Below are 18,926 nucleotides of genomic sequence, written 5' to 3' on the forward strand. Positions count from 1 at the left end.
GAAAATGCAAATTAAAACTTTTATTCTGGTGAAGTGTCCAGTTGTACAAGTCTTTCAGAGCAAACAAGAACAGCCTTCAGTGCTCACGGGGAAGGTGCTGTTGCTCAGCTGCCCAAACAATCCCACGTACAAAGTGAATGTCATGATTCTGAAATGTTACACCAAGTTGCAGGTCCCAGATGCCAAACCACAGCTCTGCTTGTGCATTTACACAATGGGAGTGAACCATGTTTAAGCCATGAGTAGTGACTTATTGAAATGGACACATTTGTCAGCTGTAAAGATGACTCAGGCTCAGTAGCCCCCTTCTCATTAAGCCTCCTCCAGAAAAACTCTTCCATTGTCAAATAAAATTCCTTTAAAGGAAATGGAGGAAGGGATGGAAAACTCCAGGAATCCTAAATTAAGTCTTTGTGTGAACTCACACGAAGTTAACCTTTGCCATTGGGGTCCAGCAATTCAAGTGCTGCTACTTTTGAAACTGGATTTTGGATATGAGATTTCTGGAGGATTTCATACTCCCAAAGCAGTTTAATATTAACCCATTGCCACAGCTGGAGGGAGAAGGGTCTGAATCAAATTTTAATAATCCTGCCCCATTCTAGTTGTGCTTTGTACACTGTTAGAATGAGGTGGGATAGAAAACTCATTCACTTTTGGCACATCCTTGGGAAAAGTACATTATCCACTGTGGCCAGTAGGGAAACAGTAAGGGTTAAAATGGAAAAAAACAGTAGGGTTAAAATGGAAAAAAAACCAACTTTAAAATGGAAGTTTAAGCAATCATTTTACTAGTCAGCATCCCCACAGCCTTACCTTAGGTGACCTTCAGAGCAGGTGACTCTGCTTACAGTATGACAGTGTTGTCTGGCAGTGAGAAATCACCCCAGAAGTTAGGCAATCTCTCCATGGTTGAAAGAAAAAGAATCCAAGCAATGAGTTGGCTTCAGGCAGGCACTGCTACAAATACACTCCAGGGAGCAAGTGCCTCTGGGGAGATGTTACATTAACAGATCTATAGAGAAGGCACAGCTATTGATGAGGGGAAAAAAATTACTCCTCCCCAAAGGAGGACTAAAAAAAGTTTAAAAATCCAAGGAACTCAAACCATGTGGGTTCCATTTTAAAGCAGGAAAAGAGGTAAGAAAAGGAAACAATGTCACAGCCTAGGAATCAATAAAATTTGAAGCTTTTTTCCAGACAACTCATCCTCTGTAAAGGATGTGTTATTGTTCTCGAAATTCCTAGAATCAACTGTTAAAGAGGAAAAAAAAAGAAAAAGAGGACTTCATGTGGTTCAGCAACAGAAAGCCACTTAATACTATTTACAGTAATGAACACCCAGAACTTTAATTAAAATTGAGTGAGCTAAATGGAGTGTATAAATGGTAATAAGAAAAAATAAAAAATGAGGTAGGCTATTAAAAATAAGTGACAATTAATATAAAAGACCAGCACATCATGAAAGAGACCGGTAACAGCTATTTAACCACTCAGACTGACAGAGTAAAATACTTCCAGCTGCTAAATTAATTGGGAATCAAATAATAAAATCAGAAAGTAATCTGAAACACAGAACAACTTCAGCTAACATTCCAGTGCATAGTGTCAGAGTTCAGCACAATTTTACACATTTAATAGGTTTGGTATTCCTTGCCTTTCAGCTGGTTCAAAATAATTAATTGCAACTTATCACTTTTTGGGGTATTTAGCAGGAAAGGTAAAGTGTATGTCACTAACCTTCAATCCTAACATGGGATGAGCATGCTTGTGATCCCCAAGAACTTGTTCAGCTCAGAAGTGCTATTAAGGAAACAGGTGGGTTGAATTCAAGTTGCTGTATGGTTTAGCAGCTAATAAATAATCTCGTTTGCTACTGTTTTGAAAAGCTTGTCAGGAGAACAAGACACTGACCAGGGCAGTGACTGCTTAAACGGAATGCTTTTTGCAAATGCACCGACCTGTGTCAGAAATAAACCCCCTAAGCTTCAGTCTGATGGAAACTTGAAGAAAAATACAGAATATTCATGGACTGAATACTTGCAAGTGAGGATGGAAGGACATCCCTCACAGAATGAGCAATCCAGAAAAGTCTGGGAAGTGACTCGCTCTGCTGTGGGTTGAGTTTTGCAGCAGTCCTCAGTGATGAACATGATCAGGACTTATGGTCTAGATCCTGTCTTTGGAAGTTTTAAAGCTTTTTCCACCTCGTCATACAAGACTGATACGCTGGAATCAAAAGGGAGACCAAGCAGCACACATCAGAAGTAAATAATGCATATTACTGTCTTTCAGAGTGACAATGTATTTGTGCCACCTGTTTCCAGTACAAAATGTTATCGGACTGCTCATCCCCATTCTGCCACCCAGGGAGCCCCAGCAGCCATAACCAAAAGAGTTAAGCTTGAACTATTGCAAAAGCAGCACAAAGCTGGCAGTTTCATGCATGATCAATTACCAGCCTGTCTTACAATTGCTTTGCACACCTCAGGCCCAGGGCAGTCTCTACTCAGGAAGCAGCTGGAGGACAGCACTGTGACTCGGTCAGGAGTTGGAGGCAGTCCCTCCCCTGTTCTGGTAGAACAGCCTGTTGTTCACCCAGCCTGCTGGGATAGAGTTGTTCAGGAGGCTTGCAAGCTTCTAGAAGCACTGCAGCATACTTTTGGGAGCTGCTTATAGAAACTCTAACCTAGCTGTGCAAAGTTTAGGCTGTATAACTAAGACCACACCTGGAATTAAGAACCAAAGCACTCATCTCCAATCTAGACATCCTGGAGAAATCTCACTGCTCTTGTGAGCCAGGTGAAACTCCCAGGGGGTGCTTTGCCCTTTCAGCCCTTCCTGGTCTAAAATACACGTGTAATAAAACAGTCACCCAGTGGCCTTGAATAGCAGACAGAGTCCACATCTCCATTCAATGGCTATTATTCTCCAGTGCTATCTTTTAGCACAGACTAAGGAAAAGTTTCCTTCACCACCCAAACAGCCCTCACATCCACCACAGGGAACTGACTGGAAAACTGCAATTCTGTAGCTAAGCCTGAAGCCATTCCTGCTTTACTCAGGAAGCAAAGCTCACCTAGCAATTTGTCCTTTCTGTGATCCAAAATGCTCAGGCAAATACAAATACAATCCAATCAGCATCAGTCCTTCCCCATCCTTTCAGCTGTGGCCCCAGCTCTAACACAATTTCAAGACACTAACTCTATTAGAAGCCAGAAAAGCTTTTACAGTACCTTGCCTCCCAGATGGAGATTTAATTATATTATCCCCTGGACTGTTTAGAGGTTTCATAATGAATGGACTAAGGGAAGCAAGATTTACATTTTTCTTAAAAGCAGTTTTATAAACAGATCTCCTGATTTTAATGTAGCTTTATTTAAGCATCTGAACATCAATAAATCCAGAGTCCAGTTAACATTGTTCATGGTTTCAGCATATTTAGTATATATGTATTTCATATCTTACATCTGATGAAGACAGCCACACTGTGCCTTATTGCCCCAACATCCACGGGATCACCAGCCAGGTGATAAGTCAGGGCACTTGCTGGCAGATTGTCAGGAATCACTCTGCAGCTGGATGTAGCTTCCCTCTTTGTACACATGGGAGGCCTCCAAACTTCTCATGCCCCAGCTTGCAGAACTGCACCTTGGAGCTGACCTGCTGGTCTGATGCAGAATGTTACAACCAGGACCTCTAGGTCTAGGCTCCTCCTCTTCCTTCTGATGGAAAAACGACGACCTTTGTGTCCTGGAGGCATCTTAACCACCCCACCTTAAGGACATGATGATCAGTAACTGTTACACATTATCTACCTCTGCCAGCCCAGAAGGTTGAGGGGTTTTTTGACAAATACCACCAAACAGGTCAAACTTGTTTCAGTAAAGGCTGCTCTGTTTCAGGAAGTCAGAAGAGCTCAGTCCACAGAGGATTCTCATTCTCCTCCTTAACACAGAAAATGAAAAGGGAAGAAACAAACAAGAGGACAAGATTTCTTTTCCAGCACCAGGTTCAATCAGCATTAGCCGCTTATTTAGGTCAAGAGATGTAACAGGAACTGACAGCTGTTAAAGTGAGGGGAACAACAGAAGAGAACAATCAAGCAGCTCTCTAAACTGCATCCATGAAAAACGCTGGCAGAGCACTGAACAACTTAATTTATCAACTTAATTTTGGGGGAAGGCAGAATGGGGGACAAGAGGTGCAGAGGAAACCCAAATTTCCTCTCCAGCCCCATGAGAGCCCCTGACACGCTGGCCAGTTGTACATTTCTACTTGATATGCAACAAAACACCAGCAAATAAAAAGTAATTTGGAACGAAAAGCCAGAAGCAACTCAATGCTTCTGAGAGAGTAGCTTAGACAATCCAACTGCTTTTTATCCAGATCTCCCACCTGCACTATAACCATCCATTTCAGAACAGGCTAAAGCTCTGGAACTGTGTCAGTTAGTGCCTCCAGAACATCAGCTGGAGAAGGATGCTGTGATCTACTCACCCGAACAAGTGACTTGAAACCGTTACAGTAGTGCAATCTTAAAGGTTTAGTTCCTTCTCGAGGGACAGAGAAGGTGGGGAGTGTGCAAAGGGGAAAGAAAATTAGTAAAAAAAAAAAATTCTGCCTTCAAGCAGCTGTGAGATGTTTATCTCCCAAATCCTAATGCCAGCATCTAGATAAGATCAGCTGTCTGTGTCCTATTCCATCCCAGTCTGGGGGATCACTGACTGAATCAGAGTCCAAACAGAGCAGTACCAGCTGTCCCAGAGATGGAGGTTCAAGAGGTTTCCTTGTCTCTTGATCTTTGCTTGCAGGACACTGGACTCCCTCGGTCCCTGACACATATAAGCCCTATTAAGAGCAATGCAGCAATCCCTACATTCATTTTCTCCTCTGTTCAAAGGTCATTTCTTCTCACCAGCACTATCCACCTCACCCCAATTCCTGTCCAGAAGAACAGCAACACCTCTAATTCCCCCTGGGCCCTGCTCAGAGGCCAATTAATCTGTCTTGATCCACATCCTGATCCCAAGCCTCCCCCATCCTGCATCTGAGGCAAGAAGCTGACTCAAGAGTCATGTTTGTCAAGTACTCCTTGGCCAGCTTGATAGTGATTGGAGTGGAGAAAGGGGAGCATCTGGGTGAAAGGGGACTGAAATGGCCTTTTGCTTCCTTCTAGTTGATCAGAGGCTTTCCCCTTTTCTCGGGGGTTCAAGCTTGCTCTTTGTCTGCCCTCCACAGGCGCTCTTTGACTTCCAAGGGCAGGGTGTTGAACAGGTCCTCCTCCACCACGAGCCCACTGCGTTTCAGCAGCGGGCACTCTCCCAGCTCCACAGGCAAGCACTCCAGGCGGTTCCCTCGCAGCTCTATCTGTGACAGATTGGTCAGCTCTCCCACCCTGGAGGGCAGGGACTGCAGCACGTTGTTCCCCAGGTTCAAGGTTCTCAGCTTCCTGCACTGGAACAGCTCTGGTGGGAGACTCTCAATCTGAAAAAAAGAAACCAATCACAGGCAAAGTCACCAACAGACACACCTTTACCTTGTTGGTGACCAACAAGCCAACACGAAGCTCCAAGGTTTACAGAGACATTGTTTTCAATTGTCCACTTCTCCCTTAAGCGAGTTCCTGCTTTGGGTGCTCCCAGCACTATGACTGCATGGATTCCTCTTTCAGACACTGCAGTAGTTACAAGAGATCACCAATGATGATGGGTGAAGCAGATATTGTCTCCAAGGCCAGGATTAGAGGACCAGAAATCAGCTCACAGCCTATACGGTCATATGCTTTCATCTCTATCAGCTACAGGTACAACCTCCTGGCCCTGAGAACTGGGAATCTTCTTCCATCATTTTTGTAGGGCTGCAAAATGTTGCAAAGACTTTCTAAGCTCCAAGTCACAGGGGTTTTTTACAGTGCCAAAATACAACAGCAAAGTCATCAGCTGTTAGCTTTCCCAGCACCATCTTCAAATAACCATGAATCGTTAATTTAGTAAGTCTTATTTTTAGCAAATCTTTGTAATAGTCCAGTCTTCCCAAAGAATTTCTTTCTATGGCTAAGGTTTAGCAAACACTAGGCTAGAAACTAAATGGAGCAACTCAGGATTCTCCCCTTAATACAAAGTCTCAGCTTGGAGGCTATTGTTTGCCTTTAAAAGCAAACACAACTCTTCTAAAACTCAAATTATGTACTATATCATTTGTGGCTAAATTAGCCTGTAATCCATTCTGAACGAGGAGGAATCGAAGGAAAAGCCAAGATGAAACCAGACCAATTAGAGACAACTCAATGCAGTCATTGTTACTGGTACTGGAGTGTTTTGCAAACAGCAACATATGATCACAGACTCTCGAAAATAAGAGTTATTTGAGGGAGAAGTATTGGTTTAGGAAGGAAGCAATGTGTTAAAACAGCCCGCTCTCCAGAACAGGACAGTAGTGCCAGCCAACTCCAGAGGTCTCTATTTACTAAGACTGCTGAGCTAGGAAAGGACATTTGAGATAATTCCTGGCCTTGGGAAGTGCCAGTCTACCAGTCCTTGTGTTTCTTGCTGTCACCATTTACTGGGAGTAACCAGGCTGTCAGTAATTCTGGTTTGCCCAGGTATCTAGTACAGGTTGGCTGCTCCATGGGGTCCTCATCACCGTTTGTTTCCGAACACACTGGAGCAAAGGCTGCTCCAGCCTTCCTGTTGCATGTTTTTTCTCCAGAGAGAAATGGGTGGTGCCACAGTGTGCTGCAGGAAATGGAGCTGCCTCTTAACTCCACTCATCCAAGAAATGCTCCACCTCAAAACTGCAGAGGACACACTGCAGATTAACCCTTGGGAAGCTGTGCTAGGAAGGCTGCCAGAAGGCAAATGGTGCAGAATTATCTGAGTTCTAACAGTAACATACCACAGAGTCTACCAGAGCTTCAGCCACCCACACAAACAGATGCACAACCCTCCAGTGCCAGGAAACCCCAGTGAGCAGATGTTCAGCTGGAATTGCTGAATGACTGCCCCTTGTCTGCAGAGGCACAAGCTTTCAGACACTAACCTCAAAATGTGGCTAGAGTTTTAGGAACCCTGTCTAATACTGAAATACACTAGCAATTAAATACTTGATTTGAGAGCACTTCTGTGAAAAGCCAAACCACATTCAAGCTGTTGTGTGTCTCTCACAAGCAATCTGGCAGTGTTCAGCCAGAACAGATCTTGCCAATAGTAGGAAGGACCTTGATGTATGACAGTGAAAACTAGCACTGCTCCAGGACAATTCTCCTTGGTCCCAGAAGAACCTAATTATCTGTCTGCAATTTGTACTTGTTAGATGCTCTTTCAACTTTAGGTGATAATAAAGGGAAAAAAAAATCTCCCAGGAATTTGCAGACAGAATGAATGAAAGATTCAGCTTTGTCAGATATGGTAAATGAAGTCTCCTTAGTCTTAAACAAAGAACTAGACATGGGTATAGTTTGCTTTAAGCAAATAAACACCCTCCAACACAAGCCAAGAAACATCTCATGGTAATCAGGCAGCAGAGCACACTTGGTCATCCTCTCTTATCTGCCCTGCACTTAGACTGAAACAAAAAGCACATGTTTACAAGAACAAACTATGGAGTACTCCCTGCAAATGCAAAGTATTCTAAGGAAAGCTGTAAGCCAGTCATGCATTCCCTAAATGGCTGTTCCCACAGTGTATGTATGTGTCTGAAGTAGACAGGGTTAAGCACATCGTTTTAGATTAAGACTACAGTTTCTCAGATCTCCCTTTTAAGCCCAAAATTGGTGCCAGTCTAGAGACTACATGCTTCCAACTGCAGAGAAACAACTGACTTGCAGGGTTTCTAAACAGCCTCTAATTGGCACTTGGAAGCAGTCTCACTGTCAAGAGAGGAAATGCAACAGGACAGGGACTCTTGGAAGACAGGCTTGCCCTGGAGCTATCTGCAATGTCTGGCCTTATATAAACCCCTCAGAGATACAAAAGCAGTGCCAGTTGTATCCACAGACCATTGCAGCATGTTTAATCACACAGATAACAGAAGTGCCAGCACTATTTCCTCACACAGCAACTCAGCTCTTTGCTCACTTACCCTGTTGGCTGTTACAGCCAGATTCTGCAGGTTTTGAAGAAGTCCAACGTCTGGTGGTATGAAAGTTAAGTTGTTGTGGCTGAGATCCAAGTACCGAAGTTTTCGGCAATAGAAGAGCTGGGTAGGGATCTTTTCTATCTTGTTACGGTTCAGGTAAAGGCGTTCTAAGTTGGTCAGGTTGCCTATCTGCATGGGGATGTAGGCAATGTGGTTGTACCACAATTTAAGGCAAGTGAGACGATGTAAGTGCTGGAAGCTGATGATTTCCTCAATAGTCTTTAGGTTGTTGTCCTTCAGGTCTATTTCCTGCAGATTGTGGAGGCTAAAGATAGAGTGAGGAATGCGTTCCAAGTCACACCGGATCAGCTCAAGCTCTGTCAGGTTGACCATCTTCTTAAGGCTGTTGAGGACAATGAGCTTGGTGCCCTCATTGTTGATGGAAAGCTTCTGAAGATGCACACCAACATCTGTCACCACCTGTGGCAGCTTGGTGAGGTTACTCTTCATCCTCAACACCTTCAGCCTCTTCAGCTCCCTCAGTCCATCTATCACGATGTACCGGTTGTTTTCAGCGCTCAAATTCCCTGTCAGGTGAAGCTCCTCTAGTGTCTTCAGGCTATAAATCCAAAGAGGAATCTCCTTAATGTCTGTGAACTTGATGTGGAGAGATTTCAAATTCTCCCTCAAGAAGGCAAGGGCTGGGGCCTCAATTTTGGCAGCTGTGTGGTAGAGCCACAGTTCTTTAAGGCTGGTGAGCTGAGCAATGCTGGGGGGAATAGTGACATCAGGGATAAGCTCCAGCTTCAAGACCTCCAACTCAATGAGGTCAAACACTGTGTCAGGAATGCCACTCAACATGAAAAGATGCAATTCCAGCTTATCCTGAGAGTTTTTGGTGATCCTCTGGCGTAGTTTCTCCAAAGTCCACTCATTGTTGAGGTTCAGCTGCCGCAATTTGTTCTCACTCACCTCTGACAGAAAGACAGCAAAGCGCTTGGAGTAGAGGGGGTCATACTGATCGATCAGATGGAGCATGAAAGCAAAGTCATTTTTCACATCAGGAATGTCACTGTAACTGCTCTCCTCCCGGATGGACTCAAAGGAGTATTTCTTGAGTGACCGCCTCAACATCCACCACAGGGTGTACATGCAGATCAAACCATAGAAAATCACCAGACTGATGTAGAAAGAAGCCAAGATTTTGAAGAGAGTGGCCAAAGGATGAGCACAGCGGTACATCCTGTAGCCAGTCAAGCTCTCAATGTCCACTTTACAGTCCACGTCAAACGTTATGTTGTTGACATAGTACACAGTATAGCAAATTATCAGAATGAACTTGATTACTTTGATTATGGTCTGTCTCATGTACAGGCGATAAACTATGTCTCCCTCTTCCACGTGAGTACGGAACTTTTTCACTTTCTCAAAGAGTGCTTTGGCTTGCTCACCTTCCTTTTTGTCCAAGACACCAGTCTCAGACCTGTCCACAATCCCTTGCTCAATTCGAGACTTTGTTCTCTGCAGCATGGGAACAGTGGCTTCCACATCCTCACTGACCGTGGAGGATTTCTTGTCCATGGAGCCATTCATTTTTCCAAATGCTGGTTTGGTATCACTCTCTTCCACCACCGTCTCAGACAATGCCCTCGTTGTCCATGGAGAGTCAAAACACTTAAGCAAAATAGACACAAAATGCTCCAGCTTGGAGCTGGTCCTTGGGAACTTGAACCAGAAGTTGCTACAAGCCAGAAAGATGAGGGTATGTAGCAGCACTAGGTAAGGAAAATACTTGGCAAACCAGTGAAGACGGTTCTCGTAACACACCGCATCCACATAGTTGTACTGGTGCCGGTCCAGATCGTATCGGATCCCTGTAGGCCCCGAATCAGCAGAGGGAACAAGACTAGTGTTGTAGTAGGTACGCTCCGGGACTGCCACTGTCCATCCCCTGACGGAGTCATTGCAAGAGTCTTTGGTAACCCATTTACAGGGCAAACAAATCATTTTGTCCTGGGTGACCTGGAGCGTCCCTCCAAACACGGCGATCATCAGCATCACTATGGAAATGTAGTCCGTGAAGACATCCCACCACGGCTTCAGGATGCGATAGGCTGGCTGAGTATCAGCGAAGTAGCGCAGCTCGGTGACTGGAATCATGATTCACCTGGAAGCAAACCAGAAATAGCTTTAAGGGTTTTGTTCTGCTCTTCAAGAGGGCATGAGAAAACACATGTTAAGTGCTGGCATAGCAAAACCGGGATTAGCAGAGATGCAATTTCAAGTAACTGTGAGACAAATGAATGAGGCTGCCTGTGAGTCATTTGCTACAGCCCAGGCGGTGAAGTTTGTTCAGCCTTCCCTGACAGACAAATTGTCTCAAAACTTCAGAAATGGTACTTACTGTTAGCAGTCTGTGGGGTAAGACTCACTCAAAGAAAGCTCGCAGGGCAGACTTAACTCCCTTGACCAGACCAGTATTTGGAAATTTACTGTTTTGTCTAGGGATTTAATTTCAGGGATGAAGGAATTTGCCAGCACTGTTAGAAGTGTAAAATCTACACTCAAAGCATATTTATCATTGGTTTGTTACTGCTTCTACATAAAATTCTGCATATGGCTGGTTCTCAGATTGAAGGGACAAGGAAAAAGATCTACATACAAAACAGTCATGTTTCCTATAACCACTTCATTGATGCAACTCATTATGACATTCATAAAACAAGCTGGAAAAGAGAAAAAAACATTGCTCAATATCATTATTTTTTCCAAGTAATTAATTTTGGCTTCCTTCCTTTGTGTTAATTCTCCAAGGAAAGATTAGCTACTTGCCTTCTGATAAATTCAGTACTGAAATGCTGTAGCAGCTGGGTTTTTGCCTTACTTACTTCAGAAATAGAGAAAGGGGAAAACATACTTCGAAGAATTTGCTTCTCTGACCAACCACTCCCACCTAGAGTTCATCTCAGCTGGGATTTAAATGTCACAAAGGAAACCAAAAGGTTCTGGGAAGCACAGGCCTGATGGCAGTGCTTATTCTGTCCTTTAGACTTGCAGATAAAACTTTGAGTATGCTCCTCAACAAGCCATAGACAGCCCCAAAGCCTGACTGATCCATGGATAATGGAGCTCACAAAATTCCCATATTTGTCAGGTAACACAGAAGAACATGGAGTCACTGTAACTCATTCTAATGATGGCAAAAAAGCAGTAATACCACAGCATCCTTCTAGTAAAGTTCAGGAGTAAGACAAGCACTAATCTTTCAGTCATTTTGAAACTCATACAATTCAAGTATAAAGGAGAAAACAAAAATTCAAGCATGCTACCCCAAGCCATAAGATTTCATTTGTACAGACAGTCCAACAAGTCCTGGAGGGCCAAAAGCTCAATATCACTGGTTGGGACAAAGCCTTCTGTGACAAGGGCGGGGGGTGCTCACACCACCTGCTTTGGTAGAATTCAAGTTATTTAAAATTAACTTCCACCACTGAACTGCAAAGAAAGCCATTCCTAACATGAAGTCAAAAAGCACCTCATTGCCTAGAGACACTAAATACAGAACTCTATTCTTTGGTTTGCTGTTTACAACAATAAATGATCAAATGACAGCTTTGGCTCAGTGCTGCCTGGGAAGGTTTCAAGCAACTACAGGAGTAGATTGATAGATGAAAACCATTTCTGAAGTAAAGTTTTTCCTTCTGCCCATCCAGGTCCAACACTACATTAGTCCATCACAAAAGCCAGACTGGGGAAATGCCACTTTCTTTTTGTGGGTAATTTTGAGAGGAAAGAGTGGTATTGCCTGTTCTACAAATTCAGTAAAACAAGAAACAGCAAATCTATTAATGATCAACCAGGAAAGTCACAAACAAGGGATTAAAACAGCCATCTAGAGCACTGTCAGACAAAAAAAAAAAAAAATGTCCTCTAGGACTGCAGAGCCCCTGAGAAGTGGCTGACACACCTCTGCAGAAGGAACTGCACTAAACAGGGCAGGAGAATTGTGCATCCACAGGGGAGGGAGCAGGCAAAGCTGAACCTCTTCTGGACAGCACTTGAGCAGCCAGGGAAGAGTGACACGTCTTGAAAGCCTCCCTCCCAGCCCTGTGACTACCTTGCTGCAAGCCCTAGGCAAAGCATTCCAGCTTCCTCCTTGAATACATCTGCCTCAGGAAGGGAGAGCCCATGTGTGAGATACATTTAGGAAAAGCTGTCTGTGAGTACAGAGAAATAATAATTGCAGGATAAAGCAGGGTACAGAAGCTCTCTCCACACACCAGAACACCTGAAATGAATCCAGCAGTTAAACAGCTATTAATGAAACAATCTACTCCTTCTACTCTATATCAACAGGGAAAAATATGTTTCTTTCCTCTTGCCTTGATACCACTTGTCCTTAAAGATCCTTCCTGCTTCCTCCTTCATCCCTCTTGGTAGAGAAACTTGTAGGAAATATCAGACCCTCCACAGCAGGATTATGAAACTGGGATGATTTCTTTTCAGGAACTGGGGTCTCATGACATTTGCAAACATGTGTTGTAGAGCTGGGTTTACTCATTTTGCTCAATCCAGAAAATGCTTAATTCTTTCTCACAAGAAATGAACCTTTTACTCACTTTGATTTGTAGCTCAGGATATGTAGGAAAGAAAACAAGAAAAAAAATTAGCACAGCTGTCTCCCTAATTCTGCTTACCATTTACATGGGGTAGGAAATCCCCCTTTACACTGTGCACTTACAAGACAGCTAAAAAAAATCACGAGCATCCCCTGAAACCTATTACACTTCAGTGTCAGCAATTAACAGGGTGGAGCAGGAAATCTCCTGCCTTCCAGGAACAATGACAGGGGCACTAGGGGAAGAAAAGAACATTGACAGCAAATTCCCACTTCTGGCAGCAGTGGAGACCCCAGCCAAGTCCCAGAGAGGAACAATCAAACTAGGGGCCACCTTTGCAGGAGCTGGAATTTGTTATCTTATCTACACTTATTCCCAGTATCTGCAATACAAGGGAAAAGTACTCAGCAAAAGCTTGAAAAAGTAGATGGGGAAAGTCACATCCCTCCTCACCAGGTTCCCTGTGCATGCAATTCAGTTCTAGTTCCTGATTGTTCTACATCAGGAGATGTATCTGGTCATCAAACGTCATCTTTATTTTGTGAACTCCATCCTGTAATGATTTTAGAACACGATTCTTGTTACAACATTCTCCATGCTGGATTAGAGCAGTTTTGCTGCTGGGGTGGATGACAACAACAGACTAAAAGTCAAATTCTCAGGGCTCATCTCTGTCACTTGATTCTCCCATGCACAGAAGGACTCTTCCCACACGGACTGGGATTTCCACCACTCTATAGGAAGAAAACACACAGGTAGCTGAGACACCAACTCTTCCAACATGGGCAGTAGAACAGAGGGATTTACATGGAGGGTATTATTATGACTGAGAGCAATCCTTGCATGAAGAGAGCTGGCCAGAAATAAAGTTACCTCCCTTGTGACCAAGAGTAAACCAAGATCCCTGGGACCAGCACAGTGGAGATTTCAAGCTTCTGCTCTTTTTAAGAGTTGGACTCCAGGATGGTATGTCAGCAGCAAAATATCCACTGTGAAGAAGCTTTATTTGCCAAGTCACTTCTATCACACAGCCTCACCAAGGGCTGAGCACAGAACACCTGAATTGAGTGACTGAGTTTATGGACAGGAACAGCTACAGAAAAGGAAGTTTAAAAATGCAGGTGTTGGAGTAGTGCTTGCTGCTGCCTATAATCTGTCCTCCACAAGCCTTTCCTGTAGAAAAGCAAGTTGAGAAAACCTTTAGGCAACGCAGTCAGACCCTCACTCAACACTCACTGCAGCTGGCTCAGCGATGGAGGCAAGAAAGGCTCTTTTTGCAGGGTTTTATTCCAGCGGAGGATATCACACGTAGCTGAAGGGAACACGGCGAGGTAAAAGAGAGGCCGACCGCCTGGAGGAGACAGCTTAAGAAGGGGAAGGGGTGGGGGGCGGAGCCAAGGGCTGGGCAGAGGGGTTTGGTCTCCAAGGAAAGGGAGGTGGCCACCAGGGATACCAATCCAGTGAGGGGACAGGGGAAGGAGAAACCAAGGGAAGTTATGGCACAGAGACTGCTTTTCCCCCCAGGAGGACTGACTCTATGGTGAGTAATTACTGCCGTTGCCAGGGTCGAGGACTTGGGAATTGACCAAGGTGGGAGAGTTCATGGGATGCTACAGAAGTTCAGTGTCAGAGCAGTGTTGGTGAAGAAGGGTCCAAGCTCCTTCATATACATTTCAAATTGCAGAGCCTTCCAGTTGGAGCTCAGGAACAAGCAATGTATTTGCAGTGTAGTTATCTCTGCCACAGGAAGTCATCAATACTGAGATTCTGAAAGAGTGCTTAAGTTTAAGGACAAGTTGACTTCACTAAACTTGCATAAGCTGATACATCAAAACTTCTCTGTCTAAACTCCTGTCAACTTACCAGACACATCTACCACAGTCCCTGAGCAGTCCCCCAACCCCTGCCCCCTCAGAAATGACTTTACATTGGAGGGTTTCAGCTACATCAAGCAACACTACTTTGAGCTTTTCTATACCCAATAAAGAACAACCTGAGGACAGTTTAGAGCAGCAACATCTGAGACTGTTCAGTAAAACACCTGTATGCTAAAGCCCCACTGTCATACAACAGGATCAATCCAGCCTAGATAAATATGCTCCTGAAATGTTTACACATTCCATGTTTGGCTACTACATACCTCTTCAGAGCCTCCAAATTCACCTGGATCCAGATGTGCATCCCACCAGGGACCATCCCTGCCTCAGCCTGCTGGGCACAAACCTACAGCCTCCCCACTAATGCTGAACAGGCTGTCCCAAGTGAAGAAACAGCAGTTCCAGACTTACATAACCAGCCTGCCAAACCTACCCAGCCTTCAGCCAACCATAAGCATCACCAAGTACTAATCCTATGTTTTACCAAACACACCTGGAGGAGAAAGATAATCAGTCATGTTTGAGTAACAGGGACATTCTGAACAAACCACACCTACACAGTAAAACCATTCAGAAACAAGATTAAATGCATCTAGCATAAAAGCAGTAAGTACCTTCTTAAAGGCTGACAGAGCTGAGAGCATGAATACTTCCCACAAACCACAGGTATTAACAGAGTAACTATTCTCTGATTTTGACAACTCCTCTATCCAAAGCCATTTAATTTCAAAATCCTGAAGATTGACCTATTGTCAACAGACACCTAGCTGAACAGTACTTCAAATTCCAGCCTGCAGCTGCTGGCCAGCACATCCAGCCCAGGACTGAGTGAACAGAAATAACATCACTGTTCTGTTTCATGGCCAGTTTGTCAGCTTGACTCATCATTGCTGAATACTTTATCCAGCCTCCTCTTTTCTGTTGGCCTTTCTGTTACTAACAAAGCTATTGGTCAGAAAGCACTTAGATGCACAACCTCAAGACACATACAAGAATGCACAAACTCCCCTGATTTGAAGAAAATCCTCACGTTTCGTCTCACAAAACAGCTCTGGGTAAGTAGATGTGCATGAATTTTATGTTGAACCTGGCAACCCTTTTGTTTCATCTACACATTTTAATTACCAGATGATTTCATTTTAAGATTGTGGACTGCAAAGCACAAGTCAAACCCTGCTGACAGAATTTCTTACCTCTCTGAAGCCCAGAGAAAGAGGGAGTTGTTCAGGTGCTGACAGCATCAGAGGTGGATAAAACAAATAAAAAGCCTTGATGCTTTCAAGACTACAGCCCTGATTATTAACGAGCTACAACACGTTACAGTAAGTTTTCAACAGAGCAGAGCTTCCCTCCTCAGCAAGCTGCCACCTGAAATCCTAAAGAAGGGCACGACACTGAGCTCTTTGTTCAAAAATCAGGAAATGCAAGAGCTTACTGGGCAGAAATGGGACTGGGAATTTATGTTTCTCCTCCCCCATGTTTATTAGGTCCAGAATTAAGAGAGGGGGGGGGGGGGAAGGAAGGCTGAAAACAGAGCTGCTTTCAGGCACCCCTCAGAAAACCTTCCAAGCTCAAGAACAGCCACATGATCAACTGGAAAAGCCCAAGACATGAGATGGAACAACTCAGGTTGCTTTGTCCTTTGCTGCTTAGAACAAAACAGCAGTGAAGCCAGATGCCAAAGCCCTAAATAACCATTATTCCTGTATCAGGCCCCTTCTGCTTTAAAAAGATAAACCCCTCCTGTGGGACAAAACATCTGAGGCAGAGAAATGAACATGATCACTAGATGATCTTTAAGGTCCTTTCCAACCCAAACCACTCTATGATTCTATGTCAAGTTAAAAGGGTCATTTATCATTTTGACAGGGAGACTGGTAGAAGAGCAGCTGCCAGAACTTACACTCCTCTCTCAGTGGAACAGGCAGCGAACCCAACACTGAAAGCAGGGTAAGGTGGTTTTCACAACATTCAGCCCCACCCAAGCCACATGACAAAGCAGGATGAAGTGAATTCTCTGCATCACATTGTCTTTATTGAAGTTCATTAAAAAGCATAATCCACCTACATTAGGGATAGTATTTTATCATCTTTACACCTACCCATTAGTTGACTCTGTCAGATGCAAGACTGTCACTCTTAAGCCTAGTGCAACAGCTCCTGTATTCCATCACACAACCACGCGTGTCCTGACAAGTACAGGGAAGAACAGCTGCACCACCAAAACAATCCATGCTAGACTTGGCCTGCCATATTTTCTGCCTCCTGACAGTGTTTTGCCCCAGCTGCACAGAACTGAGCACAGTCTGTAGTTACCAGCATCACTGACACTTGGGGCAGGGACTGCGTGCTGGTGTTGTAAATTTAAGTCCATCAGATGACTTGCAACACTGATGTAAACCAGAGCAAAACGGCTGTGTCAGCTTATAAATTATGAATGTACATGGCCACAGGCTTCCTATCCAAAATTAATTTTCTCTTTGCCATAACAAAAATGCTTCAAGGACAGGGAATTGAAGCTGTCTTGGAAAAGTACGACTGGCTTCCTCCAACAGGACACAATGAAGCAGTCCCTTGTGCTGCCTAATAGAAGTGATTGAATTAATTCTGCTAGTAACTACTCAAGAAAACCAGACCAGCTCCAAGCACCTCACCAGATGCAGGAGGGGGCTCTTCAGCACTGAGAGCTGGAGGAACCAGCTCTTCTCAGTTCTCTGTGGGAAGGGTAGACAGAGCAGAGCTTTGGCATAACTAACAACAGATAAGAAGTCAACACTAAATTCCAAGTGAGTAAAAGCAAGGATAACGTAATTCATTGATGACAGACTGTCACAACATGCACAAATCCATGGGTGTTACCACAGCTATTTTCAAGCTCCGAGAGATGAGCCAGTCAGGATGAAAGACAACACAGACAAGAGCAGTGCAAGACAACTAAGACATCAACTATCAGCAGACTAATATTTTGCCCCAGCCTGAGCAAAGAGGAGCAAGTACCTCTTCATACATTCCCTATAGGGCTTGCCCTCAGGACCACCAGCTCCAAAACAGAACATTTTCTGACTGTATAAGTTAATAAAGAACAGACCACCTCACCCTGCATCATCAAGGCCTGATAAAACCACAACTCTAAAGGAGAACCTGTTAACTAGTCCAGCACACATCTTTACTGCACACAGAAGCAGGCTGAATCTACAGGAGCAGCAGTCACCAGAGGAGCTTTGTGAATTGCCAAGGTAATTTTATATCAGATGTTAACAATGCTTGGTACACAACAATGCTTGTAACAATGCCTGTGTAACAGCAGCACTGTTACTTCAGCAAGGGAGTCAGGACTGAATACCTTTTAGTTTCAAAAGCAGTTCCACAGCAGCGGGAAGGGCAGATATAACCCAGCTACAGGAACTGGATTTCAAGTTGCAATACAAGACACATGTACCACATCAACTGTTTAAGATAAAAGCTGCTTGGAAGCATTCAAGATACACTCTCCAAAGCATGTAGACTGCTGAATGACTGTTCAGTATTAGTGTGCATATCCTAAACTGAGGCTAGGTTTGAAAACACTTGTAAAAATGCACAAAGAGAGACTCACCACACTGCAGCTGAAGACTGAATTTTGACCATTACCAAAACAATAGCTGTGCACACCTCTCCTCACTTTAATGAGCCCCATACAGAAATCCTAATAAACCCATCTCTAACACCACTCACCAGATAGTGCCCCCTATTTTCTGAGATACCAGTTAAGCTCAGTCAAACACAAAAAGGCTTGCTTCTGAAGTACTCTACTGAACAAAAACCTTCTTTAGTATGTGGAAGAAGCACATGAAGGCGTCTAAAATGCCTGCTCTAATCAAACAGTGACCTCCACTGCTTATTTAATTTCTTTTTTAAAAATACCATCAGGGACCCCCAAACCACAGACCATCTCTCTGACTGCCTGCAGCAGTTACTATAATGTAACCAGCTTACAAAAATCATCACTGAAAGGTTTCAGGCACTTACATCTCAAGCATGGCAACATTAGCTTTTAACACATGGCTTCTGGCATGCTTTAAGGAAATATTTATGCATGTTGTCTTTGACCTACAAGAATTAAAAGAGTTTTCAAATACCATGACAAAGTTAAAAAAAGAAAAGGGTCAGTGAACTGCCAGAACACCAGACAAGCCTTAGGGGTTTCTTCTATTCTGGAATCAATTTGATCCCTGCTCAGAGCCCGGCCAAGCTGGGCAGAATTTCCCATCTTTAAGATGGGCATAGAACACTGCAATCCCTTTAATCACTGTCCTAGTACAGAACCAAGGAAGCTGGGAGATTCCTCCAGCTAGTTTCTGCCATTGCCCAA

General features: G+C 44.0%; 1 protein-coding gene across 2 annotated transcripts in view; it reads right to left on the bottom strand.

The window, feature by feature from the left end:
- LRRC8A (leucine rich repeat containing 8 VRAC subunit A) overlaps nucleotides 1–18,926 on the bottom strand; it is a 20,936-nt gene continuing 2,010 nt past the window's right edge. For both annotated transcript variants that reach the window (XM_053996014.1, XM_053996015.1), the window contains exons 3-4: nucleotides 8,083–10,246; nucleotides 1–5,487 (exon numbers count right to left, since the gene is read on the bottom strand). In XM_053996014.1, the coding sequence (XP_053851989.1) occupies nucleotides 5,212–5,487; nucleotides 8,083–10,239 (2,433 nt within the window). In that variant the 5' untranslated portion in view covers nucleotides 10,240–10,246 and the 3' untranslated portion in view covers nucleotides 1–5,211. The remainder of the gene's footprint in view (nucleotides 5,488–8,082; nucleotides 10,247–18,926) is intronic.

The sequence above is a fragment of the Vidua macroura genome, chromosome 21 (assembly GCF_024509145.1).
Source record: "Vidua macroura isolate BioBank_ID:100142 chromosome 21, ASM2450914v1, whole genome shotgun sequence".
In the NCBI taxonomy this organism is placed as follows: domain Eukaryota; kingdom Metazoa; phylum Chordata; class Aves; order Passeriformes; family Viduidae; genus Vidua; species Vidua macroura.